This window comes from Acomys minous (assembly GCF_964271855.1).
Source record: "Acomys minous genome assembly, chromosome: 7".
Classification (NCBI taxonomy): Eukaryota; Metazoa; Chordata; class Mammalia; order Rodentia; family Muridae; genus Acomys; species Acomys minous.
Window position 1 is genome coordinate 94,160,233 of NC_140488.1, and position 20,885 is coordinate 94,181,117.

General features: G+C 44.1%; 1 protein-coding gene across 2 annotated transcripts in view; it reads right to left on the reverse strand.

Annotated features, from left to right (window-relative positions):
• The window catches only part of NHS (NHS actin remodeling regulator), a 342,238-nt gene extending 325,233 nt beyond the window's left edge, over window positions 1-17,005 (reverse strand). The window contains exons 1-2 of one of the 2 annotated variants that reach the window (XM_084790157.1): window positions 15,659-17,004; window positions 14,964-15,584 (exon numbers count right to left, since the gene is read on the reverse strand). In XM_084790157.1, coding sequence (XP_084646283.1) covers window positions 14,964-15,519 — 556 coding nt within the window. In that variant the 5' untranslated portion in view covers window positions 15,520-15,584; window positions 15,659-17,004. Of the gene's footprint in view, window positions 1-14,963 lie in introns of both variants that reach the window. The other variant, XM_084790158.1, reaches the window with a different exon arrangement.
• Between the last annotated feature and the right edge of the window lie 3,880 nt (window positions 17,006-20,885).

Sequence of the window (20,885 nt, forward strand, 5' to 3'; positions counted from 1 at the left end):
GAGGAAGAGAGGGAGAGCGAGGAGGGAGCATCATGTGCATGCAAGAGCCCATAGAAGTCAAAGGGGGTGTCGAATCCTTTGGTGCCGCTTGATTCATTGAGGCTGATCAGGACACAGAGCATGCGCATTTGCGCGCGCGCACACACACACACACACACACACACACACACACACACACACACAGTAACTTGGAACAAAAACAAGCTGAAGCTGAGAAGCAAATAAAGGTACCTTGTATAAATTTTTGTTTTGTTTTTTATTTTTCCACTCATATTAAAAATCAAAACCACTGCTTTTCAGGTTCATTAAGAAAACCAAAAAGGGCTTCAAACTTAAATTTACAGTTCAATAGTCTAACCAGCCTGATCTCGTCATTGTTCCTCCTGAAATGTGTTTGTAGGTGACCCCTATTTCTCTTTATCACCTGCCACTGTATAAGTAGCTAAAGATCTACTCATTATAGGACATAAAATAAAGGGTTAAATCAAAGCTATACAGGAGACAAACTTATGCAATATATTCTTCTTCATAGAGTTGGATTAGTTTTAATTAGCAAAAGTTAAAATTTTGCTAGGTGAGCACTAGGTGACATCTGATGCCTGATAGGGCTCCAGCTTTTCTCGGTTCTCACACAAAAAGCATTTAACTCAAGCGGTATTGTTTGAAAACACTCCCTTTCCCCAAATCCCTTCTTAGTTTGCCACCTGCCCGCCCCCTTCAGCATACAAACACATTGTCACAGCTTCAAAACCTATTTTCTCCTGTTTTTTTAAAACAGAAAATCCCTTGACTTCATCTCAAAGGTTCTCGGTGTTATTTCTTCCCACCGCACTTCCTCCTCTCAGTTAGGCTCTAGACTCAAAGGCGCAGTAACCGTGCGCCATCTTGCAAGGGGGTGGGCTGAAGTGGCAGAATTCTGGTGCCAAATTAAAATGGGAAATACAGCTTTAGCTGCATTACTAAAATATAAATACAGGCTTGAGGAACAGAGTCCACATGCAGGCTGGAGAGAAGCGTAAATATTGATACTGTATTCTTATGAACAGTATGTCTCAGTGTCTGTCATCTGCTTTCATAGTTACTAGCTCTCCTATTGCAGATATGTGGCATGAACAATAACAAAAAATGATTAGCTGAACTCCAGAATAAATCCAAATGTGCTTAGACAGAGTTGTCAGAAATCAGATTCTAAACACCTTTTCTTGTCCTCCATAAGAGTTGTGAGGATGGGAGTAAGCTTCAAGCTCAGTTACAAACTAGTATTTTTTTGCTGATTAGAAAACTGTCTTCAGAAATGTTGTTTTTAGCTTTATCTTTAAAAAGATTCTGGTTCTTAGTTATTCCTTAGGCCTCCAAAGGCTGATTCTTACCCTTGCCTAAGCCAGCCCTGCTTCTTAATAAAATCCAGCAGCAAGTTATCATAAAAAGCCTCAGACCAGAAGCGAGAAAAAAAAAAACACTGCTGCTGTTTATCTTGGAAGTCTGAACCTTGAGAGCCCAGAAGATTCTATGGAGTCATTTTCTTCTGTGGTCATACTCACATGGCAGCCCCAGTTAGACGTATGTGCTAGGCCACCCAACTTCAAGCCCTGCTTTTCTATATCATAGAAATATTAAGAATCTGTAGTGGGGAGAATGGCCTTTGTCTAATCATGATACAGGTTACACAAGTAGAGTTATTAATAGCTGTTAAAACTCATCACTACACACTTGAGACAGGGACACATTACTACTTATAACTTATACCAAGTCAGAGGGTGCCGTATTTCAAAGGGTCTCATCCTAGACAAATAAATAACCACAGGAAATTAATGACAGCTTGGAGAAGGTGGATTAGCCTCTCCCAGGGAGGAGCTCCCATATTGGTTGTCCAATCCAGAATGGTCAGCATTGAAGCCATGTTATATGTAGGTTATAGGTGCACATATGTACACATATGCATATATACATGTTTGTATACAAAATATGCATATATACACTAATAATAATAAAAGAAAAAGGCTTTCAATTATGATATAAGGCATATAAGGGGTTTGAGGAAGGGTAGGTAGGAGGGGCTGAAGGGAGGAAAAGGAAGAGTGAAAGGAATGGAATTCTATTTCAGTAGGAAAAAAACATCTTGTAAAGGAGGTATTAGCTAAAACAACTTCTCTTTTTTCCAATACAACAACTAATGTTATTCAGCAAAACTCTAGAAGTGCCTACTTCCTCAGAGCACTGGCTTTATGAGCCACACTGGACCTCTATGTGAGAATTTGCTCTCCTTGAAAAGATCACAAGAAACTGCAACCTGAGTTCCTTTAGAGTAAGTCTGTGAAAGATGAGGGAAGAGGGCCTTCCTTCCCTTTTCTAGTTTTGCCTTGCAGTATGGGCTGAATTGCCCAGTCCCACCCATGAAGCAAAAGTGCCAACAGTTCTACGGTGGATCCAATCACCTTGCAATGCTTTTACCAAACCACTCCCTGCTCTTACCAGGATTACTGCCATCACCCACCTATTTGGTGTCCCTGTTCCTACTCTCCCTGTCTCTGGCAAGTCTCTCTCTCTACACAATAAGCTACGTGGTTATTTTCAACTCTGTTAGGCGCATTACTCCTGTGTTAGAGGCTTTGAAGGATTGCCAGTATACTGAGAACAAAAAGTTTATGAATGAAAGTATTTGTGTCATGGTAATGGCCTACCAGACTCTATGCTGCCTATCTCCATTTTGTCATGCTGGTATTTCACTTCCCTCCTCATCTCTTTAAATCCACAACTATAACCCCCTTGCCTCCTTGTCATCATTGAATTATGCATGGTACATGTTTACCTCCGGGCCTTTGTACACGCTATGGTTTTCCTCTACCAGAAGAATCTTCCTTCATTGATGTACATAATTAACTCCCTTACCTCCTTCCAATATTTACCTAGATGCAGCTTCTTCAGTGAGGTCCACCAGAATACCCTACTGCCTATGATCCTCCTAGGCCCACACAGTTGATTGCCCACCATTACCGCCCCCTAAAAGGCTTTGGGATTACCTTATATAATCTGTTTGTTGTTTGGGGTTTATCTCTCTCCTTTGGAACTTAGGCTTATAGTTGTTTTTTTGTTTGCATATCAAACATAAGTATCTAGAACAGTTTCTGATGTATAATAAATGAATGATGCTAGATGATGAAATAATCATCCCCTTTTTTGAATGTTCATACAAATAACAAAAAATGGCCATTAAAAAAAAACTTTAATCGTTATCTGGCCATACCAAGAATCAGAATTACTTGATCACCCAGCTATATCCTTCTTTTGACCTTGTATTCACAGATTCAGACCAAGGTCTTCACTTGGAAATCTCTACTTTCACTGTCTGATGCAGTTATAGTATCAATAAAAGTGCTGGCGTGGGCGTGCCACAGTACTCCATACACACTCTAATGTCTGTCAATAACATGATACACTCAGTACTGTTATCTCTGCTCCATAGCAGATGAAGAAAGGCCGTGTGCAACACACTAGCCAAAGTCCTATTATGTTGAGAGGGTGGGGAGGGCATCAGAGCACACACAGTACTACTTCAGAATCCATAGTGCTCACCACAAATGTCCCTACTTTCATGGCTCACCAGACAGTCCCCAGCCTCCTTCAAACTGAGCTTAAGGAAGCTCCAATGATCCCAAACTCTCAATATTTCCTTAGGGAACAAAGAAAAGGCACATTAGGCATCCTTATGAGACAAAATTCTAATTCTCAGCTTTTCACAAACAAGGCACTCTGGAGCCTGATAAATGGGCTGCAGGTCCCAAAGACTACCCTTGCAATCTTACAGTGTTGTCATTTCATAGCCAAGATGAGAAAGCTGGTTTGTCAAATAAACTTTTTACCTATTATAAACAAGAAAATGAAAAGATCCCATTTGATTGCTATTAATAGGTCCAGTTTGAGCCATATTAACCTCATTTCCCCTTTGAATAGGACTATTAGACCAGATCAAAGGAATGCTACAGACATAATGGTATCTTGATTTTAGCAAACCATTTGACCGTCGCTCATAATGATAAATCTTGTGGGCAGGGTGGAGAAATGTGGTTAGGACAGAAAGTATATGTGTGGATACATCTGTGGCCTCTGCTACAATGACACCCAAGTAATGTTGATTAATAGATGTCAACTTAGGAGGACGTTGCTAGTATTGCCTACCAGTGAGCTCTGGTCTTGAATCCATGCAAGCAATAATTTTATCAGAGATGTGGGTGATGTCATAGAATCATGTTTATAGTATCTGCAAAGAACAAAATGCTGTGGGCAGTAGCTGACACATTGAATCAAGATATTAAACCATCACCACTAATTGGAAATGAAAGAGCAAAGCAAGCAAGATTCAGTTTAACAAAGACAATGGAACAGTCCCACAAAATTTAAGTTCAAAATATCAACTATACACACAATCAATGATATCTCGAATTTAAAATCTACCACTATAAGGAAGGGAAATTACTAGGGTATAATAGTAATAGTTAATCAACAACACCATGTGATGGCTAAAATAAAGACCATCTAATGCCTATCTGTCTGAGTCATCCATGAAGGTGAGCTACACAAGGTCTCTGCCCTCTGGGTTTTGATTCACCAAATTTCAAACATAGAAGTTTTTACATTCAAAACGTATGTCAACTTCATTGATTTTATTTTGGTTTATTATTAAGATATAGGTCCTATCTGGGCGTGGTGGTGCATGTCTGTAAACCCAGCACTTGGGGAGGCAGAGGCAGGTAGATCTCTGTGAGTTCAAGGCCAGCCTGGTCTACAAAGTGAGTCCAGGACAGCCAAGGATACACAGAGAAACCAAGTCTTGAAAAAAAAAAGATATTTCATAAAGAATTCTTGATATAGAAATCACGTTTGATAACTTTTTAAATCATTGCTTTGTACTAGCAATCACACCCTTGTTATAATGTCTTAGTAAAATGGCACACAAAGCCTTGAATTCCATGATTTTGTGTGTATGTGTTTATGCATATTTGCGTGGGTGCAGGTGTGTGTGTATACACAGGTATGAGTGCATGCGTAGAGGCCAGAGGTCAACTCAGGCAATGTTCCTCGAGAGGAATCCACCTATTTTGTTCCCTTGAGACAGATTCTCTCATGGGTCTGAGACTCACAACCAGCTACACTGGTTGGCCAGAGAGCCTCAAGGATTCTCCTGTCTCTGCCTTCCCAATACTAAACTCATAATCATGAGCCACCACACCCAGTTTTTTACCTGTCTTCCAGGGATAGAACCTAGGCCATCTGGCTTGCATGGTAAGCACTCTACCCACTGAGCTCTTCTTCCAGCTTTCCCCGTGCTGGTGGTTTAAGAGTAAAAGCAAAGTACGCTGAAGCAGCAAACCAAAACCCCAACTCTGTTTAAAATTCTCACTGATTCTAGAACTTCAAAGAGTCAGTCCTCAAGACTGATGGCATGTGAGACAAGAGGAGTGGCTTCATGTGTCACCAATGGTTAGAGGTAAATTCAAAGCTCTAAGATTGAAGACATTTTAGACAGCCGGCGTGGGTGCTCTACTTTTGTAATGGCATATTCAGAAAAGGCCTCCACCCATATCCAAAGAAAGATATCTTCATTGTTTCCCAGTTATCAGTCCATCAGAATGCCACAGGTTTCCTACATAAAGTAGTTCAGTCATTTTTATTTAAAAGCAAGGCTAGGGTCTGGTATGGTGGTACACACCTGTCACATTAGAATTCCGGAGGTAGATTTGAGAGGATTTGAAGTTCAAGGTCATTTTCCTCCGAATCACAGGGAGTTTGAAGCCAGACTAAATTTCATAATCTCATAAAATTACATATCTCAATAAACACTCTCAGCCAGATGTGGTGGCACACACCTTTAACCCCAGCATGGAAGGTAGAAGCAGGCAGATCTCTGTGAGTTCAAGGCCAACCTTGTCTAAGCAGTGAATTCTAGATCAGCCAGGGCAATGTAGAGAGACTCTGTCTCAAAAACAAACAAACAAAAATGTCAACAAACAAATGAACAAAAATGTCCCATCCAGTACAGTGAGAAAAAAATCTTGGGGAGAATGTGTTGTTGTGTTGTCAGTGGTTATTAGAAAATTACAGCCACGAATTATTAACCTTTGAGAAATTGCTTTCTTCACCATTATTCTGTGACAGGTTTAAAAGCAGCTTTGAATGGAGCAGTTAGGAACTCTTATTGCCTCAGAGAAACTCACTTGGCAGAGCGAGCCAGGAAGAAAAGACATTTACCCAAGGCTACTGAAACATCCAAGAAGACACATTAGGCCAGTGAAAGAGAATTGTTATGAGTTGTAGGTAAACAGATAGACAGAATGAGGAGAAAAACAATATCTTCCAAAAGCATAACAAACTCATGGCTAGTGCTACCATGCCAACCCTGAACGATTCCTTCCCCAAAATGTGTTAACATTCCCAGATCTTTCGGGAGCTAGCAGTCTCCATATCTGCTTTGGTTGAAACCCTGCTTCTTAAATAGGGAGCCTCACTCTGCTTCTTAAATAGAGAGCCTCGATCTCCTAGGACAGTGGTCCTCAACCTTCCTAATGTTGCCACACTTTAATGCAGTTCCTTATGTTGTGGTGATCCCCAGCCATGATTTTTTTTTTTTTTGCTACTTCCTAACTGTAATTTGGCTACCGTTATGAATCTTAATGTAAATATATAAGATACAGGAGATCCAATGTGACCCCCCAAAGAGGTCATTGACCCACAGGTTGAAAACAACTATCTTAGGACCATCACTGGCCTATTCCACATAATCATAACCTCCATCGTCAGAGGCTGGCTGGCTGAGGAACCATTGGGATATGCTTTGTCAACATAGACTTGAGTTTCTTCCCTGCTCCTTCTCACTGTCAAAGCACCGCAGAGCTCCCACTCCAACAGCTTCCAAGTGCTGCAGTCACTGGGAATAGCAGACCTACTGCAGAACATTCTAGCAGGGGCCAGGGAGTTAGCTAATCTATAATCCTGTATAAAATATTTTAAGGAAAAAAGATGAAGTGCACCACCTCTACCCCAGCCCTGAAGTATCCTCTTATCATTTAAAAATCCCACAGATTAGTCTAAAATTAAGCAGGTGATACTGTGTTTGCCTAGCATGGGTGAGGCCCTGAGTCCAATCTCTAGCATTACAAAGGAAAGAAGATCCAACAGATTGCCCTGGTTTGGGCTTCCTGAAAAGTACGCCCAATCCAAGTAGTTTCAGTTGGAGGTAAGGACGGTAGAGTGAAAAAAAAAGCAGCAAATACAGGCTATGTCATCAGATACATCATAACTATGGTCAACTACTGCTTAGTTCTACTGGTGAACAGTATGGAACATGCTGGGGGCTTCTCCTGTTCAAGGAGCAAGGAAGCTATAGTCAGAGTCCTTTTTTAAATGAGTTCTGCTTCGGGGGCACTAATTCAATGATACCTCTGGTTTTCCCTACATAGAAGGGAAAACCTGTTGTTCCACTTGCCAAACAACAACAACAAAATTCTCAGGCAGAGTGTGCAATAAGAAGCCTTCAGTAGGGGAGGTATAAAGATTAAATAAGATAATGCGTGCAGAGTACTTAGAGCAGAGGCAAACTCAGAAGTGGTAGCTAAAAAATAAAGTGAGAGCCAGCGAAATAGCTCAGAAGGTAAAGAGGCTTGCTGCCAAGCCTGATGGCCTGAGTTTCATGTGAGGGTCTCATATGGTGAAAGAAGAGGACTGCATGTTGTCCTCTGAGCTCCACATATACTCTAAAGCACACATGTAGTACATGTACACAATGTTAGATTTAAAATAATAACATCCATCTGCCTGATGGGTGACAGAAGTATCACAGCAGCGAAAAGGGGAAAGGATGCCTCTGCCATAGCTAGTGATGAAACAACTGTACATCTATGTGGAGAAAATCTTGTCTTCTGCCTCACACCATTTATAAAAATACATTCCAAGCCAGATGTGGTGGCACATACCTTTAAATCCAGCACTCTTGAGGTAGAAGCAGCGAGAACTATTCTAGCCTCTTCTACATAGCAAGTTTAAGGCAGCAAGGACTACCTACATAGAGAGACCCCATCTCAAAACAAAACAAAACAAACAAGAAATCCATGCTATATGAATAGTAGATCTAAACAGCAAAGGCAAAATAAACTTTGGAACTTAGGAGATCTCTACATGGTCCAAGGGTTGATGAAGAATTTGCTTAAGAACAAACAGAAGGGGGCTGGAGAAATGGCTCAGCCATTAAGAGCACTGGCTGTTCTTCCAGAGGACTTGGGTTCTTTTCCCAGCACCCACATAGCAGCTTATACCTGTCTGTAACTCCACTTCCAGGGGATCAGACAAAACACCAATGCACATAAAATAAAAATATAATAATTTTTAAAAAGAACAAACAGAAGAGAAACAAGAAGCTTCACTACAAAGATAAAAACCTATAAACTGGACAACATAAAACCATAAACTTCTGTGCCAGGTGTGGTGGCACACGCCTTTAATCCCAGCACTCAAGAGACAGAAGCAGAGGTAGGTGGATCTCTGTGAGTTCAAGAGTAGCCTAGTCTACAAAATGAGTCCAGGACAGCCAGGGCTATTACACAGAGAAAACCTGTCTCAAAAATCCAAAACCAACCAAACAAACAAAAACCCATAAACTTCTGTTCATCAAATTATAACACTAAAAAAGTCAAAATGCAAGCCACTAGAAGAGATAACATTTTGCAGTACCTAAAAATGGCAAATGACTCATATTCACAAAACATTAAAAAAATTCAGAAAATAAAACAATGAAAAAGAGAAACCAAAAACTTTATTTAAATGGAGTAAAAGGAAAAAAGGCAGAGGTGGTGGGATGGGAGCATTAAAGGACTTGAACTGAGGGTGTAATGTAGTTACATGTAAAAAGTTGTAATATTTTAACCAAAATAAAAACAACACATTAAAAATATCACTGTAAAAAAAAGGACTTGAACTAGTAGTTCAGAAAAAGGGATATCCAAATTGGATTTTGAAACACAAAAAGGAGGTTAATTTCACAAGCTATCAAAAATGCAGCATAGAATTACTATGAGGTTTTATTACATCTATTGCCAGAGTAGTTGTTATTTAAAAGATACCAGTGCTGGTCAAGTGTAAAATGATACAACCAGCTGGAAAACTCTCAGGTAGCATATATTAAAGCCCAACATAGCACTTTGAACCAGGAAATTCCCCTTTTAGATGTATACCAACCAGTGGGATGTAAATATGCTCACCAAAAGTCACGTAGAGCAGCCAGAGAAGTAGCTCAGTTGGTAGAGTGCTAGCCTAGCAGGAACTAAGTCCTGGGTTTGATCCTCAGCACTGCACACAGCCAGTGTGGTAGCTATAATCCCAGCACTTCAGAGGTAGAATGGGAAAAGGATCAGTAACTCAGGGTCGTCTTTAGCTACATAGAGAGTTCCAGGCTAGCCTAGGACACACGATGCCTTGTTTCAACAACTAAAACAACAAGAGGCTCAAAGCAAAAATACATTCATGACAATTGTGCTAAAATAGCGACAAATGTCCAACATCGGGAGAATGGATCATCAAATTATGATAGATAGCCACAATTTCACTCAGCAATGGCAATGAACTACATATTATGTATGCAAACAACATGGAAGAAGACCCTTACCAGTGTAATGCCGAATAAGCAATGTAGACACTAAAAAGCATGTGTGTGCACATGTACATAAAATCCAAAAGCTTTATAAAAACCTAGTTGATGAAAGAGGAAGGCAGGAGAGTGCCTACCCCCAGAAAGATGCAATGACTGGTAGAGGGCACGGCAATGTTTTTGCCTCTTGATCTGAGTAGTTTTCCCTGGACTTATCTGGTGTGTGTGTGTGTGTGTGTGTGTGTGTGTGTGTGTGTGTGTGTGTATGTGTGTGTGAAAATTCACTAACATGAACATTTAGACCCTGCATTTTTTAAACATGGGAATGCCAGGCATCAATGCAAATTTTACTTAAGAACTCAGTAACTAAATGTAATTAGCAGTATGCAAAAGGCCACCAACACGAAATGTCTAAGGCTGAACAGTTTGGCATTGAGTCCCATGAAGTAATTCCAAAGCCTCAGGTGTTAGTGACTGAAAAGCTGGACTTGCTTCAAGTTTATGACCATAAATCTCAGAAGGCTCTCCACACCGCCAGAAAAGCCCACTACACTTCCTTACTGCATCTATATTCCCCCTGAGACAGCTTATTAACACCTTACCTGCTCTCCTCACCTTGCCAACGCCCTCTCGGCTGATGATCTCACCACTTACTTCATGGAGAAAATAGATGCCATCTTTTTAAACGGCAAGGGGAAACACCCGGCTCCGCCTTCACCTCTGTCAGTTCACTAGCTCACCTACCCCTCTGCCTAGATCTGTCGCTTTCCCTTCAAATGATATTTTCATCTTACCCCATCTCTGTTTCTCAAAGACTTCATAAACTGTTCAGATCTCCTTCCCACACCAATTTCCTCCTCTCCTTGGAAACCAAGCATGCACAACTTGCCAATACCTTTGAAGAGGTTTTTCTTCAATACTGTATTTTCATGTAGCCTAGGCTCCAGTTCTCTACTTCACTTCAAAGCAAAACTCCTTACAAGAGTCATCAAAGTCACTGCCACCCGTTCTGTTCCTTCTCTACCCGCCTCTTATACACATGCTAAGCATGTACTTTGCCTGCCCCCACCCCACCCCCACACTGTTGAAATACCTTCTTGTGGCCAGGCATGGTGTCACATGCCTTTAGTGCCAGACCTCGGGAGGCAGAGGCAGGTGAATCTCTGTAAGTTCAAGGCCAGCCTTGTCTACAAAGCACATCCAGGATAGCTAAGGCTACACAGAGAAACCCTATCTCAAAAAACCAAAAAAGGAGGAGAAGGAGGAGGAGGTGGGAGGAGGAAGAAGAGGAGGAAGAGAAAGGAAAGAAAGTAGAAAGACCTTCTTGCTTCCACTGTATCACACTGTCCTGATTTTTAGTCTAGATTTTTATCCCTCGGTACTGGCATCAAACTCAGGGCTTTGAACATGTTAAACATGTGCTCTACCACATAGCACTTAGTGATGCTTTGGGTTTTTTGAAACAGAATCTCTCTCTCTCTCTCTCTCTCTCTCTCTCTCTCTCTCTCTCTCTCTCTCTCTGTGTGTGTGTGTGTGTGTGTGTGTGTGTGTGTGTGTGTGTGTGTGTGTGTGTGTGTATAGCCCAGGATGGCCTCAAACCCAAGATCCCTTGCCTCTGCTTCCCAAGGGCTGTAATTTGTACCACTGTGAACTACCACATCCAACTTTCCTAGACTTCTAATTGTTCTTTTTAATTCTTTCTCCTTTCCTCTGAAACTCAAAAGTTGAGCTCTCCTGGAGTCCAGTACCAATTTCCTCCTTTCCATGAAATTCAAGGATGCCTAACAATTGGTACCTTTCTGCAAGCCCTACTCTCCTTTTCCTTAGTGTCTCCATTGTCCCTGGTTCCAAGGCTTCACGTGCCTTCTTTATCTTTCTATCTCACATCTTCATCTCCGGTTTTGGCCTTTCTCTTATGCTTTCAACTCACACATCTCAACTCATCACTCTCAACCCTGATCAGACACCTCAAACTTAATAGGGCTCAAATAGAAAACTATGAGTTGCATTCCCTCGGAATAAAATGTCCACCCTCTCACTAGCCTTCTGTGTTTCGGTAAATGTCATCACCTTTGGTGAATTATTTAAACAAAAGAAACTACAAGTTTGACATTTAAATTACTTTTTTCATGCCCTGTACCTAATCTACTCAGTAAGTCCTATCAGTTATGTTTCCAAAATGAATTTAGTTTTTGGTTAGTTGGTTGGTTGGTTGGTTGGTTGATTGGTTTCTCTGTGTAGCTTTGGCTGTCCTGGACCAGGCTGGCCTCAAACTCACAGAGATCTGCCTGTCTCTACTGCCTCCCTAAGGGCTGGGATTACAGGCGCTTGCCACTGCACCCTGCTCAAAAAGAATTTAGATCTGACTATTTCCTTCTTATTTCTAGTCAAATTTGCCTCAAAAGTGACTTCATTGAAGTGTATATCAAATCAGGCCATTCGCCAAAAAAGTTCCCTAGGAAGAGTCAGGGCAACAGGAAGCAGCTCCCTTCAGATAGAGCAGCAAGGAGCATGTGCGACATAGTGATCTGCGTAGGAAAATGAAAAGGGGATATAAAGGCACAGACAACCAAGAGGAGGAAGTCTTCTCCCTTTGAAATACCCCAGGCTGGAGCAGCCTTAGGAGATGCACAATGTATTGATCCCACTGGGGTCCTCATCAGCTCTTCTGCCTTCCCAAGAGAATCCCTGGAGATATGCATGAGTATACCACAGGCTTTTCATGTGTCTGCCACCCCCCCTCAGGTACATGCTGGAATCATACATGGGGCTGGCCCTAGAAGCCAGCTAATTCTTGCTCAGGTGCTACCTTCCATCTACCAAGGGAGAATCAATCCCCTCCCCCAAGTGAAGCACACCGGAGAGGATATGTGGGTGAAAGATCCCCAGCTAGGTTGAATCCAAAGTGACTGCTCATATTTCACTTCCTTTTCTGGGACCCCTTCTCAAACCATTTGCGTGGAAGGAAATCCTTATCTGGGGCTCGGAATTCTGAGAAAGTCAAACTAAGATACAAAATACTGTGCCTTTGCTCCTCCAGGTCAAACAAGAACAGCGCCACCCTACATTTAAATGGATAACAGGATACTAAATAGTGAGACAATATTTTAGAAAAAAAGTGTAAGAGGAGGGCCAGTTAGATGTCTGGGTGGGTAAAGACATTTGGGAAACAAGCCTGGGTGACCTGAGTTCCATCCCTGGAACCTATATAGTAGAAGGAGAGAAATGACTCCACAGAGTTGTCCTCTGACCTCCACATGCCCCCATACACACTAAAAAAAATAATAATCAGTAAAACATTTAGAAGAAAGCATTTTAAATGATCAATTTTTGAGGCCGTCCCTGTACTCCTATCTTTATTTCTTCATGTATAAATATACATAGAGTATTTGTTCATCAACTGCATCAATACACTAATGATCTCTCATCACCATTTTCCTTTCATTTATACTCTGGTAGTGAAAATTACTTGAAGGGGCTATTAAATTTAAGATTAATAATTGCCTACTGGTGCCACTAATAGAAAGGCTAGTGAGAAGAATACATTCTACTTTGGCAGTGTAAATTTTGTTTAAGAAGAAGTATGTCTGTGTCACACGTGCACGTGGAAAATGTATGCATCATTCAACCGTCTGCAGAACTTCCCTCCAGTTCTTTTGAAGTGAAGTCACCACTACCCCCAGCAGAACTACCCAAATATCAGCCCTGGCTGTTGAAAGTGAAGGGCCTGTCCCTGCTGGGTGGGTTGGAGTAAAAAGGAGGCAGGATTAAAGCGCTCATTTCCAGTCCCAAAAGTAAAATATGACTTGGCCTAAGGCAATCCTAATTCTTTCCAGAACTCATCCCCGGAATTGCCCTTTTAAACAACTAGTCATTAACCCAACTCCAGGTCTTTTATAGCTGCGAAAACTGATCGGGCACATCATTTATTCATTATGCTTATTATTATTGTTATTGCAGAAAAGCAGTGAATTCCTGGGGCGGGGTTCAAAGGCTTCTTCCAGGGAGGAAGGGGTGAGGAAAAGGAATGCCCAGGCCAGTAGGCCTGGCCAAGAAGCTGGGCTGGGCTGCCCCAGACAGAGGTGTAGGGAAATCCCCCTGGGAAACATGCTATTGAAGCTCATCTGTCTGGCTCACTCAGTGACCACCTCACACCAGAGCAGCCGCTGCAGCAACAGAAAAAGCTTCTTATGTAAGTCAGAACCGCTGACATCACCTTCCCCCAGAGCGTCTCAGCTGAACTAGGATCCAAAGGACCCGAGCAGCAGTCCAGCACTCTTGTCCACAGCCTGGGTCCTTTGCTAAATGATTCTGTTGCTGTCAGATTTGGGGTGCCAGATTTGAGAGACCTGCACCAGTTGGAGAGGACCAAATGCCCCTGAGAGAGTAGTTGACAGAGACTTCTTATCAGGAGGTCTACTGTTTTCCAAGAGTGAGGTCAGTGTGCAGTGAAGATGCCCAGGGGTCTCCTAGATCCCCTTCTTCACCCTCTCACTGCAACCTGCCTGGCTGGACTGGCTCCCACCTAAGTCTAGATTTGTACAACAAGGCACTAAGGCAGAGGAGGAAGAGCCTGCGGGATGTTCAGAAGACAGATAGTCCAAAGGGAGGCATTCATTAAGAGCCCTAGATTACCCAGGGCAGAAAAGACATTCAGGGATCCCCTTCTCCCAAGGTCCAAGCATTCCTTCCAGTCCCTCATCAAGGCCTTTCCTGATCCCAGGGTTCTCAGTAGAACAACACCATGGAGTTCATTCTAGGCAGTCAGCCAGTGATGCTAGACTAGGTCACACACCTTCCAAAGGCACGAGTCCCGGGTACCCGAGGTCACAGTAAGTATGACAAAGCACCTTGTCTCCCACAGACATCTTAAAAGGACACTCATTACTATGAAGCCCCCTATGGTGCAACCCGGTGGCAGGCTCCTGAAAGCTACAGGAGTTGCACTCCTCCCTCTTCCCAAGGACATGAAAGGCATGTGTGTCCCAGTGGTAAACGGCAGACCCTCTCTACCTCCTGTCTCCCCCCTAAATGCTACCCTCCTGCCCTTTCTCAACACCTCATATGTCTATGAGTTCAGAGGCCCGTCCGTCCCTTTAACTTTCTGCCCTCCATGCCTACATCCCTGCACCATCCAGGGGCCACCCCAGTTACTCAACCCTGGAGCATTGGGGTGGATCTCAGGGCAGAAGAGAGGAGGGAAAGCAAGAGTAAGGTGCAAGTTGCAGCAGGCTCGGCGCCTGGGGCTGGGATTGTGGCGAGTGGGGACAGTGAGAGGGTGCGGCGCTGGAGCCTAGCACCCTAGAGGATGGACGGCGCTGGTACTCACGCACTGCCTCCTGCTTGGGGTCCAACGTGCTGAGGACGCGCTGCACGCTACCGAGCTTGCCCTGCAGCGCCCAGACGCGGCGGTGAGTAAGCTGGATGTCGCTCTCGAGCTCCTGGAAGAGGCTGCATGCGTGCCGGGCCACGTCTGAGAGCTGCCGGAGGACTCTGGCCAGCGCAGCGTTGCTGACCGCGCACAGGTCTAGCATAAGCAGCACAGCCTCCGCTGCAGCCGAGGACGTCTCGCCTGTGGCAGATGCCGCCTCCAAGACCCCCGCCACGCTCTCCTCCCCGGTCTCACGCTCTTCGCCGGGTGGCTGCTGATCCTGCTCGGCCGGCGCCTGCAAAGACGGCAGAGGTGGCGGCAGTGGGAGAGGCGCAGGGGGTACACGGGGAGGCTCCTCTGGCCCCGGTGCCTCGGCCTCTTCCCGCCGGCCAGGCGGCTGCAGGGGCGGCGGCGGCTCGACGCTGCCTCCACTCGTGTCCTCATCTGGGCCAGGCGCCGGGCGCCGCTGCCGGCAAAGCCACTGCGGCTCCACGATCCGCTTGGCGAAAGGCATCCCGCGCAGCCGGGCCGCGACTTTCCGTTCTCCTCTGAGTGTCTCTTGTGAGCTGGCGCGCCTACCTGAGCAAAGAGAGCAGGAGTCGGGCAAGGAGCTATCAGGGCAGTCCAGATACGCTGAAGGCTCCTCTGCTTACCTGGTCTCCTCCTCTTCCCCACCCTCTCCTTCACAGCTTAGTCCGACCAGTCCTCCTCCGGGTGCTGTCTAGGAAAGATGACAAGCGCTGGGCACAGAAAGCTCGGGGTGTGCTTGGGTCCTCCTCACTTGCTTCCAACCGAGGTCAGCTGGTTCAGCTCCATCGTTCCTGAGCCCGTTGCCGCCGCCGCCCTGGCCACTGCCGCCGCCTATATAAATGGGCGTGTGTATGTGTGTGCGAGAGAGTGTGTGTGAGCGTATATATGAATGTGTGTGTGTCCGCGTGTGTGTCTGGGTGGGTGGGTGGCTGGGTGTGAGTGTGTGCGCGCGCCTCAGTTTGAAAGTACCCCGGCGCAGGCCTCTCCCCGCGCGCCCCTCGGCCGCTCCGGGGAGCGTTTGCGCCTGGGATCTCTCTTCCTTTCTGGGCGGGGAGGAGGTTTCGGAAAGGCGCTCTGAAAACCCGGACAGAGGAATCCGCCTCCAGCCCTGGCTCAGGAGGCGGCGCGGGGGCGGCAGGGCGGACGCCGGGCGGGGGAGGCCAGGGTGAGAGGGGCGCAGCGCCCTGTGCGGCCGCTGGGAGTCACTGGTGGCCGGACCGCGCCTGGTGCGTTCCAGCGCCAAGACTTTCTCAAACACATCCAAGAGGTTAGAAATGAGACTGTCAGCGTGGTGGGGGCGGGGATTCCTCAAGTTGAGAGTTGGGGTGCTAGTAGCCAGCACAGAGGGAGGAAAGTATTGGGGATGCTGTCAGTTCGTGTTGGAGCAAGTCTCGGCATAGAACTCGAGCTCAGTCAAGTCTTTTGGTTCTTAGAGGGGAAATCTGGGCTGCTCCTTAAAGTGCCCCAGGCGCTATGTTCACAGAGACAGCTGGGAAGGGTGCAGCATGGGCGCATTCCCACGTGGCCAGAGTGGCCAGACTGCTGTTTATACCAATTTTCTGGCGTCCTGTTTTGGTCTGCTCTGGGAGCCTTCTACAGAACATCATGAATGAGACCCAAATTACCAGTGAGCAACCCTTCCTCCCCACCCCACCCCCAAAGTCGCTTGCAAAAATTCATTGCGTATTAAGTGAAATGAAACGGATTACCTCCTTGTCACCCTACTGTGTTAATCCAACACAGGGTTTTTAAAGTTCCCCGTGGGAGAGATGATGATTCACAGAAGAATGGAAAGTTTTCCCTTTGGTTAACTAAAAGAACTAAAAGGTATAATTTCTTAAAAGGCATACATTTTCAACTGCAGTAGTGTGCAGGCTAGATGGTGGCAGATGAAAACCTAAAATGAGTGTGGCAGCTGTTAATAAAATACAAGGTTTCATCTCTTCACAATGTATACTGTGAAATAAATATATAAAATAAATAAAATGTAAGGCCACAAGCCGAATGTTGGGAATGTCGTCTTCATTGCATGTGTCTAAAGAGAACATGGAAAAAAAATGTTTTGTGGCAACAATAAAATCCTCTAGGCCTGCAGTGGTATGTCCTTGACAGGGAATCCATACAGGCATAACAGTCAACACTTTGAATCTGCCTACACTTTGGTCACAAAGACTTCAACAGACCCTGTCTTATTCTACCTATAACCAAAATTATAATAATTTTGGTGAAGAAACATCCCTGTTCATAAAAGAAAAGCCAATTTGGGGTTTTAGGGGTAAAGGGTCATGATGTATGTAAGATCCTCATAAATGATTTGGTAACAAGAATGATGGTAGTGGTGGTGGTTATGATGACAATGACAGTAATAATGAAATGAGTATGATAACAAAGATGGGAAAAAATAACCAAAATAGTGTGTCCAAGCAAAGGGCAGATTGCAGTTCACTGTGTAGTTCTTACAGCTTTACCTTAAAGTTGGTTTTGTTTCCTAGTAGAAGGTAAAAGAAAAAGACTGTTTGGGGGCTATTTTCAGCATGCATTCCAGAGAGCTGGCTAATTTAAAATATAGCTTGATTCCATCAGCTCCTGGCTGGAGCCTCTCAGAGGACAGTTGTGCTAGGCTCCTGTTTGTAAAAGTAGCAGAGTACATTGTTAATGGTGTCAGGGGTGAGTCTCAGGTTGGGTCAGGCATTGGTTGGACATTCCCTCAGTCTGTTCTATCTTTATCTCTGCACATATTGTAGACAGGGGAAATTTTGGGTTGAACAGCCAAGCACGAGATGGAGCTCAGGGAGTCCTGTGGAAGAGTTGGGGAAGGGGAGGATAAAAGGACCCAGAGAGGACAAAAAAAGCCACAAGAAGACCAACAGAGTCAACTAACCTAGGCCCATAGGGTCTCACAGAGACTGAACCACTTACCAAAGAGCATGCATGGACCAGACCTAGGCCCCCTACATATATGTAACCAATGGGTGGTTTGATTTTCTTGTGTGTCCCCTAGTAAGTCGAACAGGCGCTGTCTGTGACATGGACTCTGTTGCCTGCTTTTTTATCACTTCCCTCTAATGGGACTGCCTTGCCAGGCCACGGGGGAAGAGGATGAACTCAGTCCTGATGAGACTTGCTGTGCTGGGGTGGGTTTGTTGGGGGGAGGGGCTCCCCTTTTCTAAGGAGAAGGGGAGGAGGGATTATGGTGTAGAGGGTGGACCCCTCCGTTATGATCAGGTTGTAAAGTGAATATATAAATTAAAAAAGGAAAAATAAACCTCTCAGAAAAGAAATACAAGCCAGGCATGGTGGCACATACCTTTAATCCCAGCACTTGGGAGGCAGAGGCAGGTGGATCGCTGTGAGTTTGAGGCCAGCCTGGTCTACAAAGCGAGCAGAGGACAGCCAAGGGCTACACAGAGAAACCCTGTCTCAAAAAACTAAAAAAAAAGAAAAAAGAAAGAAAAAAGAAATACAATGTAGCTTGAAACTTTTTAAGATGTTTGAAATTCTGAACAGAAATTCTGCTAGATGACACTGAAGAGTAAAGACTACTAGAGGAGTATGAACGCCCCTGCCTTTAGCTTGTTCCCCATACCTAGAACTCCTTCCTGTTACCTCATCTACAGGAGCAAGTGGAACCACCCACCTGCATGTCCAATGAATGAACGCTACGTGGCTTTCACTCCTGAGTGGAGTTTGACCTTATTTCTGAGTTCCTTTCATGGATCAGGAGTGGTGATCTTAAAGGGGGGGGGTGAGGGGTAGGCAGGGAGGGAGATTCTAAAGGGGTATTTAAGCTGAACAATAAACTAGCTATCTGGGGATCTAGCCTGAATTGACTAGCACAGATGAAATGAATTAAAGCACTATTTAACTGTACTAAAGGAAGAACCTTTTTCTACTTACTCTCCTGGACTCCTACTCATGTGCTAACAGTGCCATGTAGCTTAAAAAAAAAAAAAGACTTCAGTGTTGGCTTTTTATCTCCTTGATTTTCAGTGTTCCTCTTTTTCCTTTGGTGGTTGCCAATGACCTTTCCAAGATAGATTCTTCCAATGTCACCAAAGATAAATCCAATACAAATAATCATATTCATTAATATGCCTTGTTGGTACTGTCTCATTTCTCTGCTGTTATGAATAAACACATCTTTAGAAAACAGTGTGATTGCTAGACTTTAGGAATACTACCTAAAACTCTGTTATCTATTAGAGAGCCATGTCAAGACAGCTTCTTAGTCCCAACCACTGCCTCCCTTGCCACCTCAAGTCCCCTCCCTGCAGCGTGTGGTTTTGGGGAGGTTGGTAGAGTTTGGTGGGGGGATTGTTTAGGTGTTTGGGTTTTTTTCAACACAGGTTTTCTCTGTGTAGCCCTGGCTTTTCTGGAACTCACTCTGTAGACTGGCCTAGCTTCAAACTCAGATCTACCTGCCTCTACCTCCTAAGTTGCCACCTACCTAGCTGGGGTATATAGTCAATGACTGAATTTCAGCACACCCAAGTGGCATGTTATTCAGATCTTGGATTACATTTACTCTCAGTTTCCCCACAAAAAGTTTTCCTCTAACAATGTCAAGGTAGCTAGAGCTGGTACAATGGTTCACTGGGTGTAGGCACTACCAAGTCTAAAGATCTGGATTTGATTCCACATGATAGAAGGCAAGAACTGACTTCACAAAGTTGTCCTCCAACTTCTGTACACTCACCATAGTGAGTGCACACACAAATAAAATGATAAAGTTTAAAGGTTTTTAAAATCAAAGTCAAAATTGTTATCTGAATTTAGACTCTTATACTTATTTATATTCTTGCGCTCTCTCTTCTATCTGTCTGTCTGACTCTCTCTCTCTCTCTCTCTCTCTCTCTCTCTCTCTCTCTCTCTCTCTCTCTCTCACGCACACACACCTACACACACGATGTCCATGTTCTCATATTCACTTTCCAATGGGTTATTGCCAAAATAGAAAGGAGAAAGCATTCAAAATGCCTAATCCTAGGCAGCCATTCACAAACTCAAAAACTAGGACAATTTCCTCATAAACTCAAATGTGTAATCAGTATAAACCTTATGCAAGAAATTTCCTGTCTGCATCACCAGGCCCCACAGCCTCACTCAGCCTGCTGAGGCCCAATAGGAAGGAAGGCTTTACAAAGTGCCAAGTTTCCTCTGGAGCAAGCACCAAAGCAGAAATGCCCAAAAAATTCTTCAGCAACGTTTTCTGATTCTGTAGCCCATTATGAATGCCACATCTCCATTATTAGTGGTGAAATAATTTCTTTTATCTAAGAAATGTCAGGACCATGTTACAAGCTCTAGCAGCCTTGACATTGTTAGAGGAAATCTTTTTGTGGGAAAACTCAGAGTAAATGCAATCCAGGATCTGAGTCATATTCAGCTGGGTGTGCTGAAAGCTCAGTCATTGACTGAGGGAATGTGAGCACCATCATTTAGTTGTAGTGACTGAAGTCTCTCTTCCTCCACCTAATTGTGCCGATTCCTAACTTAATCACTGAAACCCACCCCTTAAAGCCATGTCACTAGCAAAAAGATGTTAACTTTTTTAAAGTTCCATTAGCTTTACTGAGAAAAAGTATAAGCATTCCACCCCAACCTACATTACCTAACCTGTTTCATGAATAGGAAATACATATTCCATTTACGTAAGGAAATCACAATTTGGAAGCAAAAACATGGATTGAACATAAAACGTGATGGTGGCAGCATTTGGGAAAGGAGGAAGAGATTGGGTAATGGTGTGGTGAAATGCAGGAGAGGTGACTATTCTTGGGAAATTGTTACAGGGCCATGTGGTTCGCATTGAAGCAGAGAAGTACTGGGAGTTCGTAGCTAGCCTATACC